Here is a 22,101-nt window from a genome sequence, read left to right as displayed (position 1 = left end):
GATATAGAAAGTCCTAAAGAACAACAAAAGCTGTAGTGGTTAAGTTCCCAGTCATGGCCTCAAAATCAAGGTAGATTTGAACTTCAGGATTTGTCTTTGTCATCTGTCACCTTCACAGAAAAATTTAAAATTTAAACCTCTGTGTCCCTGGAAGAAAATGAAAGAAAAACCCACTCATTTTTGGGTGTTTGTGCAACACAGTAATGCTCAAGGGTTACTACTGGTGATGGTCAGGGGACTAATATGGGTGCTAGGGATTGAACCTGGCACTGCTGCTTACAAGGCAAATGCTCTAACTATTGTACTAACACCCCAACTCCAGGAAAGTGGAATTCTAACATCAGCCTCTATAACACATACTCTAAAACACAACTGCTTTAAGGTTTTAAATATGGCCATTTAAATAGAGGGTATTAAATGCCTTTTTATGCCTTCTGCCCACAGAAAACTATCCAAAGACAGTGTTTTGTGGAGCCATAAGTTGCCAGAGAGTGACAGAATCTTTTCAGACCAGGCCTCCTGGGAGACCCGTCAACTTTGTGTTGGTCGTCTTTCTCCAGATTTGGTTTGACTAGTATCTCCACTAGTCATTCATTCAGTTAAACTGCCCTTGAAGCAGGCAAGAGTGATCCTGAGCAACATTTTGCTCTCAATTAAAATTGAGGGAAGTGGGGGAAGTTGAGTGACAACGCTAGAACATTTCAGCTCCTGTTTCACATGAACTCTGCTGTGATTAGGGATAGCTGAAAGTGTTCACAGATCACTTCATAGACTCTGCAAAGATATGTGTTTTCCGGGAGCACAGCTGCCCCCATTCAGTTCTATGATCACCCCTTTACTTGGGGATGAGGTCATGTCCCAGTGTTCCTGTTCAGAGGATGGCTGAGAGGGAGCACAGATGGTCAGGAGAGGGTATGCAGGAATGCGAAGGCGTCATATTCCCTCACCCTCCTCTCTCTGCCTAACTGCCATCAAGTGGATGCTTTGAACTTCCTCTTGTCTCCTTTCCTGGGAGTGACCAGGAATGGGATAAACATTGCCCATGAAGCCCATTTTCTTACCTGTCATGAATGTGTATTAAGGACCCCCAACTCCCAGACCTGTTTTCTCTGTCACATCTTCCCCGGGGCCAGATTCTGTGGGTGTGACTGTTTACAGGTTGTGTTCCTTGGGACAGAAAGTTGAAGGCGCCATCTTTCCCCTGCTTGTCCCCAACCTTCAGAAGGACAAACACATGCTTGTGTTTGTCAGGATTGTGCTCCCACCTCTTATCAAGCTCAGTCCCAACAGACACCCCATCTGGAGCCTTATTCTGCTTCCTTCCCCACTCACATACAGATACAAGACTTAGATTCCAGGCCCCCACTTTAGGGGTGTGTGCTCTGGGATTCCAGCAAAGGAAAGGGGCTTCAATACACTGGTGAGGGACCTCCTCTGCATAGTCAGGCCTTGGCCACCTACACTGGGGCCTCTTTGGGGTCCAGGTATGTGCTTGGTGGCAAGTGTTGACATGAATGAACCATACCCTGTGACTTTCTTGTCCCATGGCCCAGAGTGTCAACATGGCAAATAGTCTTTCCTTTTTCTATCTGGTTATGCTCTCAGGTTTTCAAGGGGGACTTCTCTCATTTAGGGTGTATGTGTATGCTTGACCAAGGGCACCTATCCATGGTGAAGCATCTCTGTAGTGTGGGCAGGGAGGGTATTTCTGGGATGATGTCTATAATTCTGGCAAACCTTGCTCAGGTTCTGTCTGTGCATTTGGTGTGACCAAAGAGACTTGAAGTTCTGCCTCACAAGGTCCCAGTGATGATCAGACAATGAAGAAAACCCTCTGGCCCACAGTGCTCCCTGTCAAACCCACCTCAAGAATATGTGGAGACAGCTTAGACTCTGTGCAGAAGGATCTCCAGTTGTTCCTACACAGCTGCTTCTTTATTTGGGTCTGAAGGAGCTTCACTGCTCTGACTATCTCCAGTAAGGAGCTTCCAGCATCACTATCTGCAGGTATATGGCAAGGTAGTTCTAGGGGTACTTCCAGGTCATAGATGGGGCTTTGACACTCATGTGGAAAGACCCAGGTGTCTTGCTGGGCCTCCCTGGATTAGAGGAGGAGGGCAGTTCCAATACCCAAATGTGCTGTTTAGAAAGTCAGTCAGAACTTTGGAATGCTTTGTGTAGTAATGAACTAGGTGAAGTAATGTGCATGTGCTTAGGTGGAAAGGAGTGAAGGATCAAATGATTCTGTAACTCAGGTGTCAGTCTGACTGGTTAGCATTAATGGTTTAATTAAAAAATGTTTTGCTTTTGGGGATGGAGAGATAGCATGGAGGTAAGGCATTTGCCTTGCATGTAGAAGCACGGTGGCTCGAATCCTGGCATCCCATATGGTCCCCCGAGCCTGTCAGGAGCGATTTCTGAGCATAGAGCCGGTGATGCTCCTGAGTCTGCATTCAGGAATCACTCTTGGTGAACTTGGGACCATGTAAGATAACGGGGATCAAATCTGGGTCCTGCTTTACATTATTATGGAATTTCAGGGGTTCAGCTTCATACCTCTCTATATTGATTATTGTCACCACCAAGTTCCCAGTACCAATCCACTCCCAAAACTCTCCTCCCCAGTCCTTTTCCCTCTACTCACCATCATAGTTTTTACTATATGGAAAACAGTTTCCTTCTTTCTAGTCAGTCTGTTTGCTTTAATTATGAATATTCTGGTTATGAGTAAAGCTAGCTGATAACTGTCTTTCACTTCCTCACCTCCTCCACTCAGCACAGTCACCTCCAGTTCTACATGTATTGCCCAGAAGAGCACTTTCTCTTCTTTTGTGGGGGAGACTTTTTGGGCGGAGATTTTAGGGTTTCTCTGTATGACATATGCATATAGCTCTTGTATTTATTTTCTTTTGGGTTCATTGTTGGAAAGCTCTTTTGTATTAGACAACTCACATAATTAGAAGAAGTCTCTGGATCTTGGTTCCAGTTCCTGTCTTAATGGATGAACGTTGTCAGCACCCCTGAGCTCTTAGCTCTCTCATGCGTACCGTGAGCACCTCGGATCCTTCCATCCTTTACCACATCCTGTGATTCTCAGAAAACTTACATGCTTTAGTGACTTCTCTTGGCCCATTATGGGGATTTAATTTGGATTCACTGTGGATAAATACTTTGGTTTTGTGTCTGTGAGGATGTATGAAGATGCTAGGGGTCTAAGTGCTCTAAATGGTAGAACTTACACATACACACAACTACACAACTACAACAGATGGTTGGATTTCTTGCCACCCAAGCCCAGGTTAGACCAAAAGAAAACCACATAGATGAGTCCTGGTTGGACTGTTTCTTCATGATCCTGGGATTCCCTGGAACCCTCAGGTGCCTTTGTTATATACTTCAGGGTTGGGGAAAGGTGACCACACTCTTACTGGTGGCACTTTATCAAACCCACTGGCTCCCTGAAGCATGGGAATTGGTTAGGTAATAGTGAGGCTTTGCGTTGCAATCACCTCAGCTTTGTTGAAAGTGGCTGATACACATATGTCCATGGATTCACACATGCTTAAAAGCAGCTTGATAAATCACTGTGAAATACTGCCTCTAGCCCTATAATTGTCAGGGGGTATTTTTAGCTCCAAATGCATCCCTTCCTTTAAGAAAGCACAAGCCCAAAGGGTCAGACATTTGGCATGTGCCTAGGAGAAAATGTTGCAGGAATCCTGGAGCCAGTCCCTGGGGTGAGGCAGCCTTCACCAGATCTGGACCCTGGAAGCATCTTTGCCACATAAGGGCTGGTGCAGGGCCTTAGCACCCATGACGCCTGCCCCCTTGGCAGTTGCTTGGGCGTTGAGTGGCAGCAAATGATCCACATGGGGCATGCGCCAGCATGCCAGGGATGGGGCCCTGAGTATGCTGGGCAGGGTTTGTGTGCTAAGGATGGTAGATGACAGGGCTTGTTCCTGGGGGCCAGAAGATTTTCAACCCTTCAATCCCCCCCCCCCCCCCTTTTGGCAGCCCTGGGCCTGAGCATCTGCCTTTCATAGCCTCAATGGGCAGCGGCTGTCACTTCACATAGTGGATCACATTTGGAGGCCTAAAGGTACCAGGGGTGGTTTGGCAGTGTCTTCTACCACCCCGGCTCTGCTGTCAGGCCTGGCTCAGATGACTTAAAGTCATAGGGAGGCAAATAACATAAACATCAACACCAAGTATCTTGGAGAGCTCTAGGAAAGTGCTCTTATGAGGGGTAGGGGTACTGGGATGCCCTCCTGGCCCCTTCTCTCCTCTTGATCATGCTGGCACAGAGCCCAGAGGCCAAGAATGCAGGGTCTGTCCCCTGTGGAGGTCACATGCTCTGTACTAGGGACCAGGGAGTCCTCTGAGCCTTCATCTCTGCTCCTGGAAAAGTCGGGTGGGGTGAGGAGTACTGGGGCCATGCAGGTGGGAACCCCCAGGCTTGGGGGCTATTCTGTCCTTTTCTACCATTCTGCCCCTGCCTCCTGGCTGCCCACAGGCCATCCTGGTATCTCTTAAAAAATCATGAGGATTGTATTTGGAACCAGTCAATAGATAAAGGAATTGGGGTATTCAGGACAGGGGTAAGGGAAGCCTGTATGTAAAACAAGTGGGGGTTCCTAGGCCATAGGCAAGGGAAGTGGGGTAGCTGAGTGGTAGGTAAGGGGAATGGGGTACTCAAGCAATGGGTAAACAAAGTGGGGGGATACAGACAGTAGATAAGGAAAGAAGGGTACCCAGGCCATAAATAAGGGAAGTAGGATGTCAGACTAGGTAAGGGGAGTGGGGTAGAGAGAAGAAAGTCCTTCTTGTGTCTTTGAGGGTCACTTTGGGTGCACTCTAATGCTTCCTTCAGACATGTTGGGTCTGCATACTCCCCTCCCAGTAAAACACAGATATCTTACTCTAGAACTGGCACCAGGCAGAGTAAGGAAAAGGGACATGAGGCCCTGGAGGCCTGTCCTCTTTCTCCTCTGGCAAGTGCTGTGTGAAGACATGGCCACGCTCATTGCTTTATTGGGAGAGCATCTCTGCTATGCTTCCAGCACTGCATTCCACCACAGGGTCATGTGTGAATTCATGGGGCTCGCTGCAGTGTTATCAGGGGCCAGGAATCACTCTCAAGATGTCATCTGCTGCCGGAACCACCTCTTTTGGGTGGGAAAACTTTCTGGGGGGCTTCCTTCCTTAAGGGGAGCCTTTTGGAGGCATAAAGAGTGAGACTTTGGCAAAGTGGCTCCATCCTAGATGTAAAATGAAGAGCCAAAGTACTCAATATAACACTGGCTTTTATGCCCTTCTGAAGGTTCTAGAACATGGGTGGAGCTTGCAAAATGCTGGACAAGGGAACATGGTGACTGCTTTCTTCCCTGCCCGGGACAAAGGTGCTAACTGTGATCTTTTATATCCTCACAGGTTCTTTCTGAAGTTCTTCCTCAAATGTAACCAGAATTGCCTAAAGAATGCCGGAAACCCACGGGACATGCGGAGATTCCAGGTGGGTCTGTGTGGCCTTACATATTCTCCAGGAGGGGGTAAGCAGAAGAAGAGGCAGAGGAATTGGGCCCTGCATCACAACCCAGGGAAGGCACCTAGCTGCCTCCCTAACATTTTGTCTCTAGGAGGAGATGTTATTAGGGATAAAGGAGACCTGACCCCCTGTGCCCTCTGGGTTGGGGCTCCATTTTCTGGAAAGGCCTCTGAGTAGTCCACATCAGAAAGTATGTGGACATGGTGAATTCCATGCCAGAGCTCTCCAAAGTGGAAAGTCTGCAAATAGGCAAATAAAGAACTTTGTTCTGTTGGGGGTGTGTGAAGTAGGAGAGGTACACAGAGCTGGGAGTGGGCCAGGAATAGCATGGAAGGGTCTGATTTGGCAAGTGAGCTTCTCATAAAGAGCAGAGTTGGTGGAAGGGTTCCAGAGCAGTGCCAGAATCCCTGCCACATTATGTGCTGTGGAGATGGAGGTGAAGGATCTCTCAGAGCTTGGGGAATTTACTGTTGGTCTCAAGCATAGTCTTGAGTGCTCTCTCTATGGCTTGAAGGACTTTGGGTGTTGAGCTGAATTGTGTTTCACTGGTGTTGCAATACTGCCCTTCATGGGGTTGATTGATGGAGGGATGGACCATGCTCGGACCACGCATCTGTTACCCTGTTCAGCCAGTGGTTCTGAGGTGAATGCCATGGGAAGAAAGCTAACAGGCAGTCACGCTTCTGAAGACAACAGCTTTTATTCCGTGGAAGAGGCTAAAGCCAAAAGGCCCCAGAATCAGCCCCAAGAAAAAAAGCCCCTCGCCTTCCATAGACAGTTGCTTTTATACCCCAGTATCAGGTACCACCCAATGGTGGGAGCAGAATCAGGGGTGGGAGCGGAATGCCAGGTCACACCCTAGGGTAGGGCACAATCACCGTTCAGGGTATGGTCAGTAACATAATAATCCCATTGAAATGTTTACATACACAACAACTGGTGGAAGAACACCCAGGGTACCCTAAAGTGTGTTTTCTCAATGCCCTGCAGGAGAAAGTGGGTCTCCTTACTTGACCTTGAGGTGAATTTTATTTCCGTTCTGACTAAGCTGAGTTAGAAGCCAGGGGTCTCCAGGTAGGAAGACAGTCATGTTGCTTCATCATCTCCAAGGGCACAAGTGCTACTCAGAGAGTTGTTGTGTTTGGTGGACATACTGCCCCAATGCTTTGCAGCAGAGTGAGTGATAGACATTAGCTCTTGGACCATCTCTGTCATTTTGAAGAGTCTGGAAAGCCTCATTTTTGCCAATGTACTAGTCTTTGCTATGTAGATGAGCTACTGAGAGAAGAGGCATGCCTTCAGTTTTTGGAAAGTCTTGAATTCCTTCAGGAGTCCTATTTTCTCTACTATAAAATGGAGTAAGATTATTCTGTTTGTTCTACAGTTTATGGAAGAAAGACAGCATATTGTACACACAAGTAATTTGCAAAGGATCAGCTCTGTAAGCCTTTGGAGAAAATGAATGCATGTGATAAACGTAAGCTGATCTTTAGTGAAGAGCAGGGTTTCTCAACTGGGACACGATCAACATTTGAGGCTGGATAATCCTTGGCTGAAGAGAAGTTTACCTCTGTTTGGTGAAAGGTTTTGAGATTGCCACTGGTCTCTATCCAGTGTATGCCAGTAGAGGAAATGCTCCGACAGTCACATTACCACAGAGGTCTCCATTGTCAAGTGTCGTGTGTGTGTGTGTGTGTGTGTGTGTGTGTGTGTGTGTGTGTGTGTGTGAACTACCCATGGTTTGGAGACACTAGATTTAATTTATCATCTAGTGCTTAACATAGCACTGGTTCATCAGTAGACCTGCATGTCTCCATGTATTTGTGTGCTTACAGGTCTGTTGTCCCAGATATTAGGTTAGGGACAAACAGCATCCCATGGATTAGTCACTAGAACTGCTGTTTAAGCACACACTGTCCTTCACATACACAGGGTTTACCTGAACCCAGATGGTTCTCTAGCTAAACTTAAAATAGATGGGCATTTTTTGAAGGGCAGGACTTAGCTGGGCCACCACTGGAGAGAGAGTCATGTCTGTTTAGGGAGCTACCGTTTCTTCCTTGGATCTCAGACTTTACCTCCTTTGTTCCCATTCCATATTTACTCACTAGAAGAGGCAGAAGTAACAAAGCCTCACTTAGCTTGTATCATATGCATGTACATATTTTATTAATGGTCTCTTGCACCTAAGTACTACAGTATCTCATGCATATTGGTTGGCCAGATGATGCCTCTGCCATTGGCAATGGATGGAAGGTAGGCCTATGAATGGGTGAAACATGGATAAATAGATGGTGGATAGATGGTAGTTATATAGATAGATTGATGAATAGATGATGCAAAGGATAGATAATGAGTGAAAGAGAGGGTAGGAGGAGGAAAGATGGATGATGGATGGAAGGAGAAATGAATAATGAATGGAAAGCTGGCTGTCTGGCTGAATGGATGAATGGATGGGTGGGTGAATGGATGGATGGATGAAGAATGGATGAATGGATGGATAGAGTGGGTGGGTGGACAGATGAATGAATTATTATTTTTTTAATTTATAGGAATTGTTTTATTAATCCTTGGACTGTGGTCAGGCCAACACACTTGCTCATACCCAACAGAGGCTTCATTCAGTTCTGATGGATGTGAGGAAGTAGGGGTACAGTTAGGGAAAACATTAGGGCTTGAAGGGGCTTAGGATAGAGAAATTCAGCAGCATTTACTAAACCCTTATCTCTCATTCTCCCAAAGAGTAAGGTCAAAGGTCATGAGGTCAAAGGTCACATGGCCGGGTTTTTCTAACTAAGACAGGCCAAGGTTAAGAGTTAGAGCCTGAAAAAAATAAAAAGAGTTAGAGCCTGGGCAGTAGCACCCCTTGTTGGGATTTGCTGGAGGAGGCAGAATGGGGCTCCCGCTGTGACTTTCCCCTCAGTATCTACCATAATCCTATAATGGGATTATGACCAGGTGAGAGCTGGGTTTCCCAGTTCATCTCTTCTCTCAGATGTGGTTTCAATAGGCTGTGATTTTCTATCTCTATGCACTCTGAGTTCTGTGTCATGTGAGAACAATTCTTCCTTTGGTGCATGCATGCCCATATGGTGTGCAAGGGAGAGCGAGGGATCAGGAGGAGAGAGGGCACTTTGATCCTTGCAGGCCTATAACACCCAGATTTGAGAATTGTGCTGGCTAGGAGATTGCTCTTGCTCACACAGCAGCCTATAACATGTGGCAGGTTTCTGGCGGCCCTGGGCTGCCTCCATTCTGTCTCTGTCCATCTGTTTGAAAGAAGAGTAAATGGTAGGGACTGGGTGGTAGTGATGGTGGTGAAAATTTCTTAAAAATAAGGTTTAGAAGACTGTCCAGTCTCATTTGTTCTGTCTACATCTCACTACATAGCTGCAGGGTAACCCCTATAACTGAGGGGTCCTCACATATCTTTGATCTGCCCAGGATGGAGAGTGGATGGACAGGGCAGTTTGCCGTCAGGGGCTGCAGGGGGCAGCAGTTAGTGGTGTCAACAGTGTTTGAATTGTACTTTGTGTACAATTAAATGGTTTAAGTTGTACACCAGGTAAAATTTTAATGATCATGCATTTTAATGATTGTGCTAAAGAAAACCCACACAGCCTGTGGAGGGAGGGGGAGAAAGACAAGGAGAGGGGGCTGGGAACCTGCTCCATAGTAGGACATGCCAGGAATGTTGGCATTTTAGTGCAGAAGGAAAGCAGGAGAATGGGTCTTTCTGGAGAATGTTCTAAATGAAGGGGCAGGGAGTGCCAGTCTGCTCAGCTATAGTTCCTCTGAAGCCCCCTAGAATGAGAAAGAGGAAATGAACCGATTCATCATCTCCCACCACAGCTGTGAGGTTTCAAAAATAATCAATGACATTGGAAAATTATGTAAGGAGGCTTTCTCTACCATTTTGATTAATTTTTTTTGTTTATTTTTTTCGGCCATACCCGGTGATGCTGAGGGGTTACTCCTGTCTATGCATCAAGAAATTGCTCCTGGCTTGGGAGACCATAGGGGCACCAGGGGAATCAAACCGCGGTCTGTCCTACTCTAGTGTGGGCAAGGCTTACTGCTTGTGCCACTGTTCTTGCCCCTTTCTGTACCATTTTGGTTCTATTTTGTTTGGGGGCCACATCTGTCGATGCTCAGAGGTTACTCCTTGCTTGCACTCAGGAATCACTCATCACTCCTGTTGGTGCTCTGGGGACCATGTGGGATCCTGGAGATTAGACCCAGGTTGGCTGCATGCAAGGCAAGCACCTTTTCTATTATTGTACTATCATCCTGCCCCATCTGTATGTTTGTTTGTTTTTTGCTGAATTCCAACATTTTACAGAATTGTGGCTCTTCAAAAGCCTTCAGAGGGAAAGTCTAGATCAGTCTGTTACTGGATGGGATTAGAAATTTCTTAAAATACGTGCCTGGACTCTGTATCTTGGGTTTGTTGTCAAAGTTATTCGAATAACAAGGGAATATTCTCGTTCCCACCCCTCCAGTCTACTGTGTCCCACCCTCTGGCTTACATCATTTTGACAAATGGGTGCTTCTTGAAAGAAATGCTGTACCCACAGAATGCCAGGGGCCCATTTCTCTTTTCACAGAGAATTATTTCAAATTGCGCTATGCTGATTAATTCTACAGGATAGCAGCGTTAATGTTAGTTTCAAGAACACAGGATTAATTTGCATAACATGGTAAACACCAAACAGTGGATTCCCAGCCTGATAGATTAACCCGTTAACAGCATTTTTGAACAAATGGATGTTTGGGCCTGAGCCTTACCAGAAGATGCGAGTCACATAGGTGGAGTCCTTTGGAATAGATTTTTTTCATGAGTGGCAGTCTGCACTTAAAGGAAAGAAATTCTACATTAGGTGCGGTCACCAATGAAATAAAGGAGAACATTGGGGCTAAAGCTGAACATTTTGCTTTGTTCAGACTGGCTGTGGAGGTTGGTTCTGCCTGCCTCTGCTCACTGAAACTTGCCAGTAGAGGATATTCCTAAATTCTGTCACCATTTTTTAGTTTGTGCTTCTTTAGTAGAGCTCATCATTCGTTTTCAAGTTCAAACCACTTGTTTGCCCTGTGGACTTTGCACTTTCCAAGCTCACTGAGGAGTGAGCTTCGTTCTCTTTCTTTATTTCTCTTCCACAGATGAACCTCCCTGGTTTCTGCTTCTGTGCATCCAGGCTCCTGACTCCCAAAATTTGCTCTACACCCCCATTGAATTCTGGGATTTTCACTTAGGCTTCAGTCAGAAGGACGCTGCTCAAAGAGGTGCTCTGAGCCACCCTATCTGACTTTTTCCTTATATCTTAAGACACCAACTAGTCTCTTCTTCCTTCTTTGCTTATCTTGATCTGAACCAGGATTTTAGCCCTGGTATGCAGACACTTTGCCCTTCTCATTGCTTATTTGCCTGAGAACTCAGTAATATTTTCAGAATTCAGAGAAAAGTGCCTCTAGGTATGGACAGGACTGAATCAGCTGTTCTTTTCTTAGTGGGTCTGTGTCCTCTCAGCCTGCACTTACCTGTGTTTTGTAGAGTTCTCACTGGCTTTCTTGGAATCTTTGGAAAGCAGCTGTCAGGCCGTCAGGCATGTCTCAGCATCTCATCCTGTATGAGCCAAGGATCCTTGGCAAGTCAGTACTAAAGCAGATTCAGGCTGGAGACCATGCATCTGTACATAGTGCAGTTACAGCACTTGCTAGGAGGCATGGAGGAGCCTAGACAAAGGGATCTGGGCATCAGTCTTGCCACTGCTCTTTCATTGTACACTCATCATGGACATATTTGCCAGCTACCTGTGTGTCTCTGTGAAAGGAAAGATGAGCCACCCATTGAAACTGCCATTTTCTCCTATATCCTTTACATGATGGCATTTTCCCAGCCTAAATGCTCTTATTAAGTCTTGCATGTCCTATTTGAAAAGATCCCATGGCCCAGCAGAGACCCCTGATGTATGCATACTTGTTTGATATGAACCTGTGCTAGCCCAGGAAAGCTCTGGAATGTTTTAGCACATGTTCATTTTACTTCCATGATTATGTGGGGGAGATAAACTCCTGGGTAGATGCCACGAGGTTGTTGGAGGCTAGTATGGGAAGGCTGGTTCTGCAAGCCAAGCCACTGTGTAGGGTGGAGCAGAGATGCAAACTTGGTTTCTTGGGGTATTATAGGAATACAGAAATATGAGGAGAAAAGAACAAAAAGCTCCCCACATATACCCTCAACAGAGGCTCTGTCGCTGCCCTTTGCACTGCCATCTTGCCATGATATGAGACAACATTACAACTGGTGTGCTAGTATTGTTATGTCACTAAACCCATGTCCATAGCCCATGCTAGGGTTCACCAAGGTACCAAGCTGCTAAGTGACACAGAACTTTGCTTCCTTCAACCCTGCCTCCCTTTGCCCAAATCCCTAGTTATCTATCACCTTGCCCTCCTTTCAACATTTATATTTTTTGGTTTTGTTTGGGTGTCACACCTAGCAGTGCTTAGGGGTTACTCCTGACTTTGCACTCAGGCATTAGTCCTGGTAGTTCTCAGGAGACTATAGGGGATGCTGGATATTGAAACTGGGTCATATGTTTGTAAGCCAAAAGACAAGTACCCTACCTGCTGTATTTTTTTATGGCTGGATTCTCAGCAACTTCTCCTAATCCTAACCCTAAAATTCACATTTTGGAGCTGGAGAGAGAGTACAGTGTGTAAGACTTACTTTGCATGTAGCCAACCTGGGCTCATTCCCTGGCACCCCATGTAGTCCTCTGAGCCCACCAGGCTTTTGAGTACAAAACCTAGAATTAGCCCTGAGCACTGCCAGGTGTCTCCCCCATCCCACCAAAAAAAAAAAAAAAAAAAAAAAAAAGAACCAAAGTGATAAAAAAAAAAAGCACATTTACAACACCACCACAGATCGTTACAATAACTATAGTCCAGATTCTGGGTCTTCTTCAACACTATCCTCCCTCTGCTCTTTTCTCCCTTATCTTGGGCACTCACCTATTTGTCCCTTTTTTTAAAACTTGGTTCTTTCAAGAATATCTAGTAAATCTCCACACAGGTATCTTTGAATTTTCTGGAATTGCTGTAATGAAACTTTAGACAGTCTCCTGGGTTTGGAGGCTGCAGACCCACCATCCAGTCACAGGCAAAGTTGGGTACCTTGGAAACCCCTAAACCTGTCATGCAGAAGAAAGGTTGTACTTGGTCTTTGCTCTGCAAATACACAGCGCTGGTCCAAGTATCCAAAGCTCTCCCTGACCCCTTCTGTTCAGGATGCCCATTGGGCTGGAATAGTACTCGTTCTGATGGCCTGTCTCTAGATACAGTCCCATTTATTGGTGCTCCAGGTAGAATTTGAACAACTCAGTTAGAGGGGCCACAGTTTGGTCCCTAGGGCTCAGATGTTACTTCTTGTTCTTGTATGTATTTATTTTTCACTTGGCACCGTTCTAGACAGACACACTATGATTGGTTCCTTTTCACTGCTGCGTATTAGTCCACACTCCCTGATGCCTTTTTATTCCACATCAGCACACTCATGCTTTGCAACTCATGACTATGAAGACCTAAGCTTCTTTAGCCAAGCTGGAAGCCAGTGTTGGCTGGTTTCCTTGCATTGCCTTGCCCAGATTAGTCCTGAAAAGGGAGAATTGTAGCATTTTCAATGGTCATAATAAACTAACTAAAATAGTTTTTTTTATGGGGGTGGTAGAAGAAGATTCTTATTGTCAAAATATACTAAATTTAAGCATTGAATATATATACACGCACCCGGTGACGCTCAGGGGTTACTCCTGGCTATGCACTCAGAAGTCGCTCCTGGCTTAGGGGACCATATGGGACACCGGGGGTTGAACCGGGGGATCGAACCGCGGTCCATCCTAGGCTAGCGCAGGCAAGATAGGCACCTTACCTCTAGCGCCACCGCACCGGCCCCGAAAATATTTTTTATATTCTAATCTTTCCCCCTGATTCTATTTTGTCCCAGTAATTTTAAAAATACAGACTTCAGGGTTGGGGATATGACTTAGTGGTCGAGCACATGCCTGAGTATGAGACCAAGGAGTCCATTCTGGTACCACACACATACATACATACATAAAATCCAAATTTATTTTATTTTGTTTGGGGGTAGAGAGTATTGGGGAACATACATGGTAGTGCTCATGAGACCATGACCATGTGGTTCTGAGGACTGAATCTGGGTTCGTGCATGTAGATATGTGCTCCAGCTTTTTGAGCTCTCTTACCATAAGGTACAAACCTCAGCTTTGAGGTACGGGCGTTTTCTTTTTCCCCCTGCTTCCACACAAACTGGCTGCTGTCTTTCTGACTGAAGTTCACTGCTTGTATCTGTTGATAGTATTCTCATGGCAAACGACTGTGCTTTGTGGGTCATTGATAATAGCTGGGAGTGATGAGGTCTCCTGCCTGATAAAAGGAGGGAAGGGAAGAGGGGCTATTTGAGAAATGATAGCGAGGAAATGCCAACAGTCAGACACGGAGAACCTGCTCAATTCTGCATAGTGGGAGAACTAAACAGACCGATAAGGTGCTCATTCACAGATGTTTTCAAAGCGGTGAGATTTCGTTTTCATTCACTCCCAGACTGTCACAGGCACACAGTAGAGGCCAAATTCTGTTAATTCTAGTAAAATTTGTTACAACTCTTAGTGTTAGCATTAAGACCTTGAAAATAGTGGGCTTCTGTTGTTGGGGTGAAAAATCAGTGAACTTTGAAGAAATGATTCTTGTGTGCTGTTAAAGTGGCAGATCCTTTTGGATGCTTTGCCAAGGCTCCAAGCATGAGCAAATGGTTTTCCCAAACCCTACTCTTGAGTTTCCAATTGAGCTTTGCCAGCTGTTGCCATGGGTTGGGGTGATAAAGTCTTTTATGAACGCCAGCCCCACAGGAGCCTCGGTATTTCCAGGGGAGAATTGAGGGGCTCCCAGTGCCCCCTGGAGGTTAAGTGGAAATGGCTGAGATGGTGTGGGAGGGAAAAGTTTGGCATCAAATTCTTTTGCAACAATAGAAGGGGACACATAGAAAAATCATAGCCTTTAGTGATATTTGCTTTCTTTGACAACAAAGTAGATGCTGGACCAGAGGTAGAAACATTGTGAAATCTGGAGAGCCCCCTCCTGAATGTCATTCCCTTCACCCCACAGAGTGGAGCTGGAAGGTACTTGGAAGCATGTGGGGATACTTATCAGGCCTAATTTCAACCCATGACACACTCCAGGTTCACCAAGCATCCTTAGGAGAACCCCTGTCTCCAATCTGGGGGCAGAGAGCAGGTTTTGTTTTCTAATATTTTTTAAATTGAATCACTGAGATACACAGTTACAAAATTGTTTATGATTGGGCTTCAGTCATTTAATGTCCAACACCCATTTCTTCACCAGTGTATATTTCATAAGACGAATGTTCCCTGTTTTCCTCCTGCCCTCCAGTCATGGGAATTTGCTTCTGGGTTGGCCCCTGACACCCCAGCAGCCGCAGCTGCGTAGTACAGCTGCCCCTTCAAATAGGACTCTGGAGACCTGGCCTGATGGGATTAAAAGACCTGCCTGATTCCTTTCCATTCAGGTAATCCCTGTATGACTCTAGGGAGTCATGGTTTGCTGCATCCCCTTCAGTGCTAGAACCTTCTGCCTGGCTGTCCCTCATTTTCCCAGCCTCTCCTCAGGCTTATGCATCACTGAGAGACAAAGGGCCTTGGGTCTATCTTCTCAAATCCAAAACCCTTCCCTAAAGCCTATCATCTGAGCTGTGTCTTAGGAACATCTTTGGGGAAATTGACCTTGGTCTTCTGCACAGACATGGTACTCCAATTCTCTTGGCAGGGAATTCTTCTTCCTCCTAGGCTGGGCCACCTCCAAAAACTCCCCAGTGTTCCTGGGGCACTCACAGACCTGGATTTCACTTTAGTAGCTTTGCATGTGGCTTTGGCATGTATTCTTTTTGATGGTATTCCAGTCATTTCCAAATACAAGGTGGCTTCACAATGGTTGATACAGGTGATATTACAGGATTAGTCCCAACCCTGGCATAGTTGTGCATCAGGCAGGGGTATGCTGTATACTTTTTTGCTCTGATTTTAGTGAGTATTTGCATGATGTGACTCTGCTATGTATTTGGCTGTCCTCTTGCCCAGAAGGGCATGGAGGAGCTGTTTTTTCCCCTTTAATCATTGTCTGACATTTTTGTCCCATGGAGGAGTTAGATGGCAGATCCTTTCAGTGACACTATATTTTAAGCCCCGAGCTTGGCGGGCTTTGTCTTACAGGTGCATGCTGAGTTGTCATGGCTCTGTGTGTGTAGGTATGTGTGTGTGTGTGTGTGTGTCTCTAAAGACAGACAGCTTCAATAACCACTTTCTATATTTCCTGGCACTGGAAACAGACCGTTTAGGATTCCTTTTATAGTTTCTTCAGCTAACGACTCTAGTGCCACTCACTTGTGGTCTTGTAGTAAATCAAAAGCAGTTTGAAAGACACTGTTGGATTATATAATCCTGAGTGTCTCATGAAGTCATCTCCTTTGCTAAAAATGAAGGAGGACAGAAAGTTTTACCTTAAACAGTATAGACTTGACCACCACAAACTCTTACTGAAAATAAATGCACAAGAGTTGTAGTGATAGTACAGTGAGTAAGGTGCTTTCATGGCTGACCCAGGTTTGATCCCCAGTCTCTAGTCTCCTGAGCACCACCAGGAATGATCCCTGAGTGCAGAGCCAGGAGTAAGTCTTGAGTCTGCTGGGTCTGGCCCCAAACCAAAACTAAAATAAAACCCAAAAAAGAAAAATAAAAGCAATGGTCACATTCTCTCCTACCATTATTGATAAAACCAACCCAGGCATCTCAGCTGGGTCAGATCTGGTTGGCAAATCATAAAGAACAGGGAAAACTACTTTTCAAACTCTCTTTGCACAGAGCCTGGAGTAATGAGTAGCTGGAATAGGGGTTCACCAGGTCTGTGATGGCAAGATATCTGAATTTCTGAAGACCTCTGAATTGTTTTCTCTGTAGCTGGAGACATCAAGGTCAAAGAAATAAAATGGGTCTCCCATGATCCTAGCGAAATGGGCTGTAGATTTGGGCACCAGAAAAGCATAGGAAGGATTTATATATTCTGTCAGGACAGATTTGATAAAAAAAAAAAAGGGGACACAGAGGCTCTTTGGATTTTGCCAAGCTGACTGACCATGGTGATCAGAGGCCAGGCTCCAACATTTCCACCTGTGTCTCGCTCAGGTGACAAAAGCACAACCTTACACCAGGTTCTAGAAGGCACTGCTCCTTGGGGGCCAGTGTACAGCAAAGTCTGCATCCAAAATTGGGACTGTGTCCATGGCAATGTCTGAAAAGTCTTCCCACCTCTCCAGAGGGCAGTGCCGCTCAGAACCAAGAACAATTAAAGCGAGAGTCTTTCCAGGCAACTAGGGAATTGGGCAAAATAAATCAGAAATCTTCAGTTGGGCTCCAGAGGCTGGCCTCATTATGAGAGCACATCTATTAGCCTTCTTGCCATTGTCTTTCATTTCTCAAGTGAGGTGATTCTAATTAAATTAATCTGCATGTCAATCTATCGGTGATCAATCAAAGAGCCCGGGGTCCCCCCTCTGCTATGGGGTGCTTGCGGCTGACAGGGGCTGATAATGGAGGAAGAAATAAAGTGTGGAGCAAAGTTAATTAGTCAACATAATAGGTGGATTAAAGCCGAGCTGCCTGATTGCTGTTTCCCCCGTGTCAGAGCATGAGGTGGGAGCCGAGGCTGCAATTACAGACAATTATTATATTTGGTTGAAAGAAGCTGCATGAATAAACATCTCTCCATGTGTCTGTCTCACTTTTGCTCCTCCCCATCCAGCTCAGGAGAAGTGGAGGTCATTTTTGTCTTTTTGTTTTAGTCAAGATTCTCCAAGAAGCACCTTTGTTGGGGTCCTTTCTGGCCAGCAGTGTTCTCTAGTTCATGGCTGAGATGACCAGGGTGTGCGGACAGTTGCGCTGGGCTGGTGCTTCTGGCTTTTGGACTTTGAAACACACAGCCAAGTCCCTTCATTAGCAGGGATTTGAAGGGAGGGGGTACACTGAGATGGTGGTAAAGGGGGGCTTTAGCCTGATTAACTGAATTAATGTGGGCAGTCATTGGTGTGAGAACACCACCCTAAAAATAAGACACCATGCCCCAAGAGAGAAATGTGCACCCCAGCGCTTACTAAAATTCCTTTCCATTTCTCTCTCTCCTCTTAGCCCTGGCACAGTGGGGGTAGGGGCGGTGATATTTCAGTGATGTGAAAGATTTATATTTGCATGATCAACTGTGATATCTGCTTCAGTGTCTTGAACTGAAGGGTAATTTAGGTGAAACATAACCACCCTTATGCTAATAAAGATCCTCTTGTTAAAATTATGCTCAACAGTGTACCTTCTGCCATCTCACTATAAACTGTGCAATTTTACTTAAAACGGCATCAAAAAGCACGCGGGGCCCGGGCCCCCCTCATCAATAGCTCCTCTTGTTAGGCTTGTGCGGCATAAGCACCAGTTATTATGGGAAATAGCTCTGCGATTTGTGCGGCTCCCAGCTGTTATTTCTTTAACTCGTGTTTATTACCCTCCGCGCTTTTTAGCCGAAAACGCTCATCCGTTTCTTTGCTCCTTGTCTCCCAGGTCGTGGTGTCTACGACAGTCAACGTGGATGGCCACGTCCTGGCGGTCTCCGACAACATGTTTGTGCACAATAACTCCAAGCACGGGCGGAGGGCTCGACGGCTCGATCCTTCGGAAGGTACGCCCTCTTATCTGGAACATGGTAGGCACACCATTTTCATTGGTCAGCGTTGCTGCTCTATTGTCAATCTGTTTGCTTTTCTGTTCTCTCACTCCACCACACTGCCTGTTGCAGGTGTCATGTTGGCAGGGCTGCGTTAGCTTGAGCTGGCTCTTAGCTCAAATCTGAGTAGAGGTCAGAGCAGTAGAAATCCCAGAAACAGTGACCTGTGCTAGGAGACCATTGCTTCTTGGCTCTTAGAATCAGCCCCATGCCCATCCCTTTCACAGTGAGTGTCTACATCTCTGTGGCCCTGGATTGAGCTATGGAGCTAGGAGCAAAGATGTGTCTGAGATCCTATCCTATCCTAGCATCCATGCAGTTACATTTTTAAGACACAAATACTGAGTCCCTCACATTCAAATCACTTTGCTGGGCTTCTTTTGATTTCCTAAGCTGCAGCACTGAACCGATTCCCCCATGTCACTTTCCAGTTGACAGCATTGGCAGGATTCTTTAAAAACTGTGACTAAGTCAGGTGTGACCCCCCCAAAAAAAAACCCCAAACAATCAAGCAAACAAAAAACTGCGACTAAGGGACTGGAGTGATAGCACAGTGATGGGGCATTTGCCTTGCATGTGGCCAACCTGGGATGGACCCATAATGTCCCCGAGCCTGCCAGAAGCAATTTCTGAGCTCAGAGCCAAGAGTAATCTCTGAGTACTTCTGGGTATAGCCCACAAACAAACAAACAAAAAAAAAAAAACTGCAACTAAATTTGGGGCCAGAGTGGTAGTATAGTGGGAGAAGGGCATTTGCCATGAGCATGGCTGGACAAAGTTGGATTCTTAGCATGGTTCCTTGGCATGAATGGTCTCACAAGATTTTTAGGAGTATTCCTGAGTACAGACCCAAAAGTAAGATCTCACCATCACTGAGTATGCCCCCAAACCAAAGATATAGAATTAAAATACAACCATGTAAATGAGCAGACTATTTCTGTTGACCTACCTGTGATACAGTTTCATGGGAGCCAGTCCCCTTCCCTGCCAACATTCCAAGTGAATAAAACACACGACAGGCATGCCCTTTTGACCTAATGTTTGCAGTGTCTCTGGGATACGCAGGGTGTACTTATTAATGAATACATGTAACACTCCTAGAAGCTCCTTATCATCCAGGGGACAGAGAGATAGCACGGCAGTAGGGTGTTTGCCTTGCATGCAGCTGACCCAGGAATCCCAGCATCCCATATGGTCCCCCGTGCCTGCCAGGAGCAATTTCTGAGCACAGAGCCAGGAGTAACTCCTGAGCGCTGCAGGGTGTGACCCAAAAAACAAAAAAAAAAAGGGAGTTCCTTATCATCTCTGTGTTTAAAATGAGCCCAAGCCTCAGAGTCACTTAGGGCCTTGCTTAGAACAGAGGCATCACAGGGGAAAGTAAGGGAAGAGTCAGGTGGGATTCAGGACAGAGTGAGGTAGGAAGGTCTCGGTGTCCAGCTACAGGTCTCTGGCCATAATGTCATCACTTTGGGGGAACTGCCCTCTTTGGGAGTCAGTTGCAGTCTGTATGCTCACAGCTTACTCTCAGGTGCAGATGTTTCTCCCTCTGTGGAAGCTAGTGGTCAGATGGGGTTCATATCCTCCACCCCCTTTCCCTGCAGACCAGTCAGTGAACATCCACAGCTAGGACAGAGGCTTCTTCCAGGCCTGCAGTGATCTGGGACTTGGTCCCCATTGTGACATGGAATCCTGGGAGGGCTGGAACTGTCTTGGGCTGGAGGTGCTCTTTCTAGTTAAAGAAGGAGATCATTCATCTTTGGATGTGTTGAGTAGTGGTTTGTTTTTCCCTAAAAATTTGCAGCATGTGAGGTACATTTGGGAGCCAGTGGTGTAGAGGACATTGTTGAAGTGGGAGACAGGAAACGTAAATTCTGTCCTGAGCCTCACCTCTGACCTTCGATGAACCACCTGTCCTTGTTGGGAAAATGAAGATGGTGACCCCTCAGAGGGGAACTTTTAAGGCATTAGGCCAGATAAGGGCAGAGTAGAATGAGATGTTCTTCCTGCTGTCCCTATACCCTGAATCCCACACTGAACCCACACAGGTGTGTTTGTGTGTTTGTGTGTGGGGGGGTGGAGGGTGGGGGTGTGGATGTGGATGTGGGTGGGTGATGTGTGATTGACTTAGGGGTTGGGTCATGCTTGAGCTTGCTGCCCACCAACTTCAGTTGGAAAATTGGGATTTTCAATCCTGGCCTCTGTTTTCTTGGCCTACCCACAACACCTCCAGATTATGACAGCAATGTAGGCAATGCACCCTGCCCTTCATTTCCCTTTGTTCACACCCACTGTCCAAACACACGTGACTACCTTTTCGCAGGGACCAGCAGGGCATGTTCGCTCTCCCTGGAGCCTTCAGGTGACCCTCCTGCGTCCCAGACCAGACTGATATTCATAGTAGGAGAGAAGTGACTCCGGACTGCTCTGTCTCTGTGTGTGTTCATTCGCTACTATGGTGGCGACGAGTTTGGTTGGTTGGTTGCCTTTTGGCTGACCCTTATACTTTTGAACAAAGCCAGAGCTTTCAGGAAGGGGGAATAGTGCCCCATATGGAACAGCCAGAAGCTGAATGCTGCCAGAAACCCAGACCTTCTGCAGTTCTTGCACTTTTGCCTACCTGCCTTCTCCTCGCACCATGCACCCCTGGGCAGGCCCAAGTCTATTGGGGCTGGTGCGCCACCATTTCTGAGTGTGCCTGTCAGAATTCCAGGCTCCTGGCAGCCCCCTTCTCTGTTCATATTCTGTACCCACCCACCCCTGGCAGTGTAGTGCCCTCGAAAGGCTCCAGTACAGGCCCCTGTCAGCTTGCACACGCTAACACTTTATTATCTAATGATCTAATACGCAACAAGGCAGAGTGCTTGTGCTCATCATCCTGACACGCAGTGGTCAGAGAAGTGACTAAATGACTTTCAGTGCCATTAGCGTGCGCTGAAGCTGGGCAGCACACCGCAGCATTTATGCAAATTCCTGGCAAGGCACCCCCGTGGCTTTGTCAGGAAGCTGCCTGACAAGCAGTTAAAAGGCTCCAATTTTCTGGGGGCTCTTTCCCTTTTCTTTGCTGTGCCTGTTTCTGTCCTCTTCCTTTCTACCACCACCTCTATTCCCATGACTTGGATAGTCCAAGGTCAGTTACCAGCCCCAGAGGGGTTCCAGATATTCCCAGGGTTTTCAATTTCATAGTATTTTTGGTGCTCAGCGGTTACTCTTGACTCTGGACTTAGGAATTGCTTCTGGCAGTGCTCAGGGGACCATGTGGGGTGTTATATGTGTGTATGTGAGGGGTGAGTTAAACCCAGGTCAGGTGCATGCAAAGTAAGTTCCCTCCCCACTGCATTATCTCTTTAGCCCATGCTCACTGGTTTTACCATGAAAGACCGTGTGCATAATTTTAAGTTAGAAATTTTTGTGATCTTGTATTTGAAAAACAACAGAGTTCTGAGTTCAGGGTTGGGGTTTTTATTCAGGCGTGTTGACCCAGACCCAGATGCCTAACTTAATTTAAGATTTTGGCTAAATGCAGATGTTTCTCATCATATGTGTCCCAAGTGTTGGGAAACAATTTCAGTCCATTTTTATGGACATGCCCAGGAATGAATGAAGGCATAGAAGGCAGAGACCAAAGTGTGAAAATGTCCTGGGTTCCTGTTATCTGTCAGAAGGATAGAGGCAGATATGAATTAGTATGCATGAGCCCT

The 22,101-nt window shown here is 46.2% G+C and overlaps 1 protein-coding gene across 3 annotated transcripts in view; it reads left to right on the top strand.

Annotated features, from left to right (window-relative positions):
• EBF1 (EBF transcription factor 1) overlaps positions 1-22,101 on the top strand; it is a 368,807-nt gene that overhangs the window by 230,415 nt on the left and 116,291 nt on the right. For 2 of the 3 annotated variants that reach the window (XM_049775712.1, XM_049775711.1), the window contains exons 7-8: positions 5,431-5,512; positions 18,241-18,382. In XM_049775712.1, the coding sequence (XP_049631669.1) occupies positions 5,431-5,512; positions 18,241-18,382 (224 nt within the window). The remainder of the gene's footprint in view (positions 1-5,430; positions 5,513-18,240; positions 18,383-22,101) is intronic. The other variant, XM_049775713.1, reaches the window with a different exon arrangement.

The sequence above is a fragment of the Suncus etruscus genome, chromosome 6 (genome assembly GCF_024139225.1).
Source record: "Suncus etruscus isolate mSunEtr1 chromosome 6, mSunEtr1.pri.cur, whole genome shotgun sequence".
In the NCBI taxonomy this organism is placed as follows: Eukaryota; Metazoa; Chordata; class Mammalia; order Eulipotyphla; family Soricidae; genus Suncus; species Suncus etruscus.
The sequence above is the reverse complement of the archived record's forward strand: the minus strand, read 5'-3'. Positions and strand labels throughout refer to the sequence as shown.